General features: G+C 36.3%; 2 protein-coding genes across 2 annotated transcripts in view; one reads left to right on the top strand and one right to left on the bottom strand.

Moving 5' to 3' along the window:
* The first annotated feature begins 583 nt into the window (after nucleotides 1-583).
* LOC108967218 overlaps nucleotides 584-9,213 on the top strand; it is a 36,931-nt gene continuing 28,301 nt past the window's right edge. Inside the window, exons 1-4 of the mRNA XM_018930508.1 lie at nucleotides 584-695; nucleotides 755-914; nucleotides 973-1,346; nucleotides 1,432-1,517. Of these exons, the coding sequence (XP_018786053.1) occupies nucleotides 666-695; nucleotides 755-914; nucleotides 973-1,346; nucleotides 1,432-1,517 (650 nt within the window). The 5' untranslated portion in view covers nucleotides 584-665. The remainder of the gene's footprint in view (nucleotides 696-754; nucleotides 915-972; nucleotides 1,347-1,431; nucleotides 1,518-9,213) is intronic.
* LOC108967221 (17-beta-hydroxysteroid dehydrogenase 13-like) lies at nucleotides 4,336-8,338 on the bottom strand. Its single transcript, XM_018930511.1, has 6 exons — nucleotides 8,138-8,338; nucleotides 5,774-5,929; nucleotides 5,537-5,713; nucleotides 5,379-5,451; nucleotides 5,012-5,318; nucleotides 4,336-4,938 (listed from the first exon to the last, which is right to left on the bottom strand). Exons 1-6 carry the CDS (start codon nucleotides 8,294-8,296, stop codon nucleotides 4,872-4,874), a joined length of 939 nt encoding a protein of 312 aa, XP_018786056.1. The 5' UTR covers nucleotides 8,297-8,338; the 3' UTR covers nucleotides 4,336-4,871.

Here is a 9,213-nt window from a genome sequence, read left to right as displayed (position 1 = left end):
CTTGCTCTCTCTTATTCTTTCAAAATAACTCGTATATACATACATGTCACAATCTTATTAAAGAGTTATCAGCAGGAGCTGTCTCAATGAAACTTTTTTCGAGTCAAACTCGAAGAGTGAGTTTCGCTGGTCTTGATCTAGATAGATACCCTGTCAAGAAAGTATCGATTGACTGACATAAATAGCTGCTGTAAACACACAAACAAATCAGGGGATCTTTTGGCATCATAATTAAGGACAGTTGTACCAACCTAGGAAAAAATTTACTTGTCTCCCATATCAGCGGGAGATTTAAGAGAAGAATATACTTTCTGGATAGGGGTAAAATATGTTAACTGCTGCACTGGCATGAAGGTAGCTCTTTGGAAACCTTCCTAAATTGCATTGTGAATGATCTCCGATTATAGTTTCTAGAAGAATAGAATCCTTTTTTAAGAACTACAACTTAGAGATTCGTAAGTACTTAGAAATTCGTAAATACTTAGAAATTCGTAAGTACTACATACATATATTTTTAGTATTGATTTTGTGATTTCTTTGAAATATGGTTTTCAAATATTTTTTACAGCTCTTGCAAACATCAGAAATTGAGAAACTAAAAAATATAAAAATACATATATTTTTCATAATTTTTTATTTTTATTAATTATACAAGCAAACGTGAAATGTCCACGAGATTTACTAAGACGCTATCGGTTAGCTAGACATAATCCGATTTCAATTTCCATTTTGAATATTTTTATACTCAAAACAGGCAAATAAGTTTCACGACTATAAGCTATATGCGATCAATTTCCAAACGAATTCTTTAAATTCAATATGTGAGGAATTCAAGAAGCGCGTACAGACCGGCATGCGCAGGCGTATCTTCATCATTGATCTCGAAGAAAAAGCGAAACAACTGGCACTAACAGGTGAGTAGTTGAAAATAGCTCGTAAAATCGAAATAATTTTCCTGCCATCTGCAAATAGTACGCAACACGAAACGCTTTGACAATTATAGTGTCGCTATGAATGCCATCGAAGAGTGCTTAGCCGAATACCATCGCACGTCTCATATAATTGCCGAAGAGAAGAAATTCAGCTTAATCGATTATTGGATGGATAATCTAAATGTGCCCACTGGTGCAACATTACTCAAAGAACCGCGTAAGTCGAGCAAAAAGGCGCTAAAACAGACACCATCTCTTCTACCGAAATCACCACCGAAGCCAACAAAAGCGTCAAAGATGTCAAGAATAGAGATGGAAAAGAAAAAGTCCGTGTTATCATATCCAACCTGTCCACATTTAATGCCGAAGCAACACAACACAGTTGGACGACCTGAGCCACTCTCCAAAAGGAAGGTAAAGAGCTGTGTGAGCCAGGGAATAATATTTAAAATTAACTGAGCTCTATCTCTATTTCGCTCTACGCCTGCGTTTTTTGCAGTACATACAAGACGAACCGGAATATTCGAAAATTTTCATAATCCTCATTGGCGATATGGACAATGACTTCTATGTGAAACTCTTGAGGTATGTGACACCTTGTCGAGTGAGTGGAACTCGTATGTTATATATGTATGTTCTTTTATTAGTTTTTAAATCTCTTTTTCTAGTACTTACTGCTTATAAATTTGCAAGTTTAAATATCCAAATTGCATTGACAGCTTTGCTAACACTTCAAAGTGTTTTAAAACTAATTTTAAGCTCGTGTATCAGCTGCACGGAAATGCAAATGTTACACTTCGTGAAACTTTACAAACAATAAATTACACTTTAAATGCCGTCAATAAGACCCACTACACCCCCACCCATAATGGATCCTTAGAAATTGTTAACCGTCGCTTAAGCGTAAAATAAACAGTGATACAGGAGAGAGGAGTGTTTCTTGCAATTTCCTTCTAAAATATTTTCCCAACACAACCAACTCGATACATGATCTCTGTTGGTTTTGGGGGGTTTGCTCCCCTAAAAATTTATATCAAGCTCTACCGGCAGAACACTAGGTAACCATAACTTTAGTTTAGTGCTTAAAATTTTCAATATATATTTTCTCTAGGTCTAATTAAAGTGGAACCCAAAAAGGCTTGACTATAGAAAAATATTGTTAGAGCAACTCTACTTTTATTTAGCCATTAATACCCGCACCTATTGCCACATCAGCCCAGGACCGTTCATATACTAGTGATTACATCTTGTATCCTGAAACGAACTTCCATATGAAGAAAGGAAGCATATGTAAATATATATACCTTTGGACGACAGCAAAGACAACAACTGCAGAGAGAAGCTCAACTCATATTAAGGGGTTCTAGATGAAACTATTGCGAAATAAATTTTCTCTAACTGCGCTACTGTTTACTTTACTCATTCAAATAACCATTTCCAAGTACTCCTCCCATTACTTGCAACACAAAAACCACTCCTTAACCTGTCCCAAACATGTAAGGAAACTTGGGTATAAATACCAATAGTATGCCAAGTATATATTAAGCTTTGTTTGGGAAGATGTATAGAGTTTATCAAAAAGCTTGCAACACATACATCATGCTTAAGTGCAACATAAAACTGCAATAGCAGCATTCGAATTTATGGTATATCCAAGTTGCAAAATTTTCATACAAACTTACACAAGCAATCCGAGAGGCATGCCAACATGTACATAGAACTATTCGCATATCGTAAGCAATATCGGCAGCTACGCATTTACTTACTGACTTGAACGTAAACTTAAGGCAGCTTAACGCGATTTGCATATACTCGTAAGTGCCATTTCGCATTTGCATATCTTTCGGCTGTCAGTTGTGCGTAGGATGTACTATAACGGTAAGGTAGATATTTGTTATAATGTTGATAACCTCTTGGTATAAAGTGAGTTTACTGTAGAAGTAGCACCATTTTCTTAATCAACAACTCTCTTGGACTCCATGAGAGTCTTAAAATTCAAATTAATAGAAACAAATCAATTTTTCCACTCCAATATACTCTCCGCCAACTGCAAAACACTTAGGTCAACGTTTGATTGAATCATCGAAAATATTTTATTTTTTATTTTTTCATATGGACATAAGATCCTAAAAGTTGGATCCTCATGGACAATAGATAAGGAAGTGACTAGATGATTTCACCTCGCCTTCCTCTATATAGCTTTGCCATTTCAATTCTTGTCGTTAACCCGCTGAGCTCGCTTGAAGTTCAGGGGTCCAGGACCTAAGCAGACATAGGAGAAATGACTTGACTCCAAACGGATGAAATTGGGGAAAGGATGCTCTTCCCAGCGATTCCGCTGTAGCCGGGTACCCTTACGAGTCTAATACGGATCATGCACTCCGTGGCGAGTCTTAAGTAACTGTGAGCCCAAAGTCAATATAGCCGAAAGACGCTACAGTGGTCTGGTAGTCTGCCAGAAGATTGCACTACCTACCCTCCACCATAGCCTCGATCCAAAAGCTCACTGCACTCACTCCACCGTTAGGGGAGGGTCTTGTGTTAGGAGAAATGCAATCAAAGCTATGGTGAATTTCAGTGCGTCAAGAATTTCCTACATCTTTGCAATTAGAAATGGCTCAGTTTTATTTGCACTTCTGGCTAATCCACCTACTCCCTCTACCCACTTGATACCCATAATTAGATACCATTGAGTGAGATCGTAAACGGTGTTCAGGAATTTTACTTTTACCGAAAAAACGACATCGTCCATACGTATCCAACCACCTGAAAAAGGAAGACAAAGCAGACTTTAGATCATATGATTTAGGTTAGCTTCGATCTCAAATTTATTAAGAGGTCCGATGATCGCCTCCGACCGTACAATGTTAAAGGTATTCAACGCAAAATTTTCATGGGCTCTCTCCATGCATGATACTACCGGATGCAAGGTAATCTTGACCGGCCAACAATTGCTCATCCATTGGAATTCGTCCTCTAGTGTACAAGTCCATGAGGCTCTCCAGAATCTGTCACAATTCGCGTAGGGCTCAACTAACTTCTTAAACGGTTTAAAATAGTTCATGGCCCACGTGAGATAACGCTCTTGAAGCTCTCCAAAGGGGTACTTTTTTCGTACATAGATTTAGTGGAAGCTGAGTGTTCAAGAGTAGCCCTATCGGAGCTAATCCTATCTACTCACAGTCCAGTTTCCGGACCCATCTCTCAGATACCGGAATGGAATAGAATTTTTTGACAGAATTCACCTAAACCCAAATGATTCCAGGAAAACATTTTGGCCTACATAATCTCAGTCTTATATACAAGTATAGCATGACTCACTTTACAGTGCCCAAACTGCTCTAAGTTCGATTTAATAAAAATTAATCTGATTTCCAATAACTATGGTGTCCACCAACGAGATATTTTATTTGGCTTCTGAGTTTTAAGAGGACAAGAGCTGTCAAGGACAAAACTACAAATAGAATTGAATACTGGGACGCACTCACTGATCACGTTAGCCAGGCAGATAGCCTTGAGATTCGACCTAGCACAACAGGAAGAGCTGATCGAAGATTCTTACGGTAAAGTTCCCAGTTCATGTTTTTAAAGTTTCTCTATGGTTCTCTGACCGGATCTGCTCTTGCTAGGTTAAAACTAATATACATACATGTGATCACAGAAGGTATCATTATGATGGACCTCCGCCAGAATTTTGTCTAGATAAATAAAATGTATTCGGTACTGAACCTACCCACTTTATGCCTAATATGTTGATAGGTATGTAAGATATCTTAACAAAATTAAGTGAATGTTTTATCTTAAGCAATTAAACAAAGCTAAGTTTAGTGATGAGAATGAGTGGATTTGGTCCACGTTATACAATATTTCAGCCACTGTATAGTGACTTCAGCTGCCCTCGAACTTAGGCCTGCTTTACTTGTTATTGTCCTTGTGGTTTTAAATATTATTTGATGCGCTAATATTCGCAGCAGTCAACCAATCTTGAACTCGTTGTGGCAAAAGTCTGAATAGACAAGAAAAAATAATTTTAAATTATTTAAGATTCATATTTGCTATTAAACGGTCTGTTTATTTACTGTAAGAGACGATAGATGAGGGCAATGAAACTCGGTATGATAACCTCTACTTCACCACATAACATTCCCGATACAGCTCTCTGTGCGACTTCTTCACTTTCTAGTAATGGATTTACCTTAGTGAAGCCTCCTTCTTCAGCCAACTGGGTAACCCTAGCGTTAGTTCGAATAAAATGTGGAAATACGGTAGTAAGGTGAATACAACTGAAACCTTCAATCTTTAGTTCGGCGCGCATTATTCGCATTAAGGTACGTACAGCGAATTTAGTGCTGGAATATGGTTCGGACTGCGCCAATGCTTGTAAGCCTAGATAAAATTGTTATTCAAAACATTTGCTACTTTTTCATGAAAGTATTTGTAACATACCGGCTACAGAGCACATAGCCATAAGATAACCTTTCCTAGCACGCTTCATATTCTCCATGAACACACGATTTGTCTGAATAAAAAAAATTTAATATATTATACATATTTTAATCTACTTTGATTTCAACGACATTTTGCTAAATTCTTCGATAGCTCACCCAGAAATGTGAAGTATAATTAACATTAATCATCGCTTCAATTTCCTTCACTGTGGGCTTAAGCCTATCTGAATGCATCAGTAAGCCTGCATTATTCACGAGTATAGTGGCGACGCCAATGTCATTGGTTAGCTTTTCATTGAGTTCCACAATTTCATCGTATTTGGTAACGTCCACCTATATAAGAGTCATTATTGCACTAATTAAGATGTGTTAATTAACTGTTAATTCACTCACTTTATAAGCTTTTGCTTTGACGCCATATTTCTCGGCAATTTCTTTAGCTGTCGTCACAGCCAAGTCGTTATTGATATCACATATAGCTACATGGCAACCCCTCGCCGCCAATTCTATGGCGATATTTTTACCCAATCCACTTGCTGAACCAGTGACCTTGAATTTTTTTTTTTTTTTCAATTTACTATTAATAGAGTATTCAATTTAAAAGTATTGCGCTAAATTTAATGGTCATGAATTGAATATATGTTTAAAGTGGTTATCTCTATTTTTTCTCAAATTGAACGTCAAATCATTAAGGGCTATACATAAGTATATATACAAATTTATTTGACTTCTGTTATGAACATTGTATGTTTATGATAATAAGTGAAATCGTACAGAGTTAAAAAGCAGTGTATAACTAATTAAATAAATGGAATAATATTTATGCCATAGTCCAAATCTAAAAACTCAATAAAACAGTTTAACATTTTAAATACAATACAATACAGTAGCCGTAAAATAAGCAATAATTTATCTATGCATCATAATTAAATAGCGCAGTGAACAGTTATACTGCAAAATATCGTCGCCTTACTCGCCTAAAAACCATAAACTTTAAGTTCCTATAATATAAAATTAAATTTTTTGTACGGTTAACCGGACCGACAGACCTATGCACATCCGGCGATCAATTTGACTCGGCATCCTGATCATGTTTCTTATAATCATATTAAAAACTTATATCTGACAGCTATTTAAATATTTTCATATAATACACATATTTTTATTGTTGTTGGACACATTTGATAATAAAGTTATATTTAATTAAATTATATATAGTAACAAGACTTAGTAACGTAATGATTTGGATTTGGATTTTTCAGCGCTAAGTTTTTTCGCTAATTTAAATATTGGGTAGTCGAAAAAATATTTCCGTATTTCTAATCAAACTTCAAATTATTATTTTTTTTTTATATTTATAACGAACTTTAATGAACCAAATATATACCAATTTGGTCGACCACTTTTTGCCATTTTTCCGCTATAGACATTATTCCATCAATGTAAAACTTTTCTAGTTTCTCGGCAAAAAACTGTGACAAGTAATTAGCCTTCAGCCTTCTCTTGAAGCCAACTTTACTCCAATAAGGGAGTTCGGCATTGACGGAAACAAATGGTAGTCCGATGGTGCAAAGTCAGGGCTATATGGTGGAGCCACCAAAGCTTCCAGCCAAGCTCTCCCAGTTTTTGCCTAGTCATCAAAAATGTTTGTGATCTAATGTTGTGCTGATGCAAGACGAAGCCCTTTCTGTTGATAAGTTCTTGCCGTGTTCTTTTCGATTGCTTGCTTCAATCTCATCAGTTGTTGACAGTAAAATGTAGAATTAATCGTTCGACAGACTGGCGTGGATGATTCCTTTCCAATTCCACCAAACACTCAGCATAACCTTACGAGGCGTCAATCCTGGCTTTGCGACCATTTGTTGAGCTTCAGCATTCTGGGACCAATATCTTTTTCGCACATTATTGTCGTATTTTATCCACTTTTCGTCTCCTGTTCACTTCAGAAATGGTTCGATTTCAGTTCGTTTCAGCATAGAATCCCAGATATTGATTGGGTTCATTAAATTTTTCACAGACAATTTATGTGGTACTAAAATATCGAGTTTTGTAGCCAGCCTTTTGTAAATGGTTCAAAACCGTTTGATGATGAATGTTAAATTCCTTAGTGATGCCATGGCTGTTTATGTAACAGTCCTGGTCAATCTTTTCCATAATTTCATTGACTTTTTCAACGATATGTCGACCAGAGCGAGGTGCGCCTCTCACATCTAAATTTCCATGACGTAAGCTAGCCAACCATAGTTGTGCTACACCAACTGATACAACATCGTCTCCGTAAACTTCACAAATTTCGCTGGTGGCTTACGAGGTATTCTTCCCTTTTTTATACAAAAATTTCAAAAATAAAGCGAATTTCTTCATTTTTTTCACTCATTTTTGAACAGCTGTATATTCTTTCCAACTTTCCCGAACTTAATTTTTTTTATTAAATGAAGCTTAAAATCTCACCTTTCCAACACTATATGGTATGACACAATGTGATTGATAGCACCAGAGATATACGACTGCAACCACATCTATTGACAAAATACGAAAAGACTTTTTCGACTATCCAATATTAATGACATTAGCCCAACTTGTCTTTTCGGAGTCGTATGAAAATCTTTCACAAAACATGGCAATTTGAAAATTCTGAAAATTCTTTGAAGCTCCGAAATTCGATTTACTTCAGCTTTTGCCCGAAATACCACATTATTGTTTTATTTAAAAATATTTGTATTATTTGTGTTATATTTAACACATCAATGCACTTACAACGGCCACTTCATTTTTAATGGATTTTTCCTTTTTGCGTCGGCAACTTTCAATATTAGTAATTATAGAGGATACTACAAGCACAAAAGGAAATACGAAAACCGCCAATGATATATGGATGATCCAGGTAATCACTTTGTGCAAACTTTTTTCAACCATTTTTGGTTGTGCAACCAAGTACAAGCTTTACTACTAAACTAAGCGAAAGTATCACTGAATAAATATTTCTCTATGAAATCACTTCGGTGCCGTCGTATAAATACCTGTATCTGTTTAAACTTGAGTAAACAAGAAAAAACGTTAACTTCGGCTGCGCCGAAGCTAATATACCCTTCACAGGTGCATTTCTTTCAGTAACTATGCGTTCAGTTGTTTAGAAGCGGTATGCTATAGTAATGCGATCTGATTTCATGTTTGTGTTATCGGTGCGAAAATGAACTTAGAACAAAGAGAAAACTTTAAATTTTATTTTAAAATTGGTAAGACTTTTACCCAAACGTTTCAACTGACGAAAAAAGTTTATGGCGATGATTGCCTATCCCGTAACAGAGTGCACGAGTGGTTTCAACATTTTCAAAGTGGTCGTCAGGACATACATATATCACGATAAACATGTGGGCCAATTAAAATCCGTGATCACCGAAAATTTCATCGAAACTGTGCCAAAATCATCATTGAAATTCATAGAAATGAAATTGAACATCTCCAAAACATCGATTTATCGCTTTTCGACCGAACATTTGGGCTTACGTAAGGTGTGTGCACGCTTTGTTCCGCACAAGTTGACTAACGACCAAAAATTACTCACATCGATCGACGTTTGTGACCGATTAATTGACCAAAAATCACATTTTAACCATTTACCACTCCCCGTATTCCCCTGATATGGCACCGTGCTACTTCTTCCTTTTCGGAAAAATGCATTTGCCCCTGAAAGGAAAGCGTTATGCAGTAGAGGTCCGGCTAACGAGCTAAAAGAATCGTTCGACATATGTACGTTTGGACCGTGAAAAAAGCTGTTTTGAACCTGAGGGGACTATTTTGATTAAAAATAATTTTATTTGTTGTCGATAAAA

Source organism: Bactrocera latifrons, unplaced genomic scaffold (genome assembly GCF_001853355.1).
Source record: "Bactrocera latifrons isolate USDA-ARS-PBARC rearing strain unplaced genomic scaffold, ASM185335v1 scaffold_18, whole genome shotgun sequence".
Classification (NCBI taxonomy): Eukaryota; Metazoa; Arthropoda; class Insecta; order Diptera; family Tephritidae; genus Bactrocera; species Bactrocera latifrons.
The sequence above is the reverse complement of the archived record's forward strand: the minus strand, read 5'-3'. Positions and strand labels throughout refer to the sequence as shown.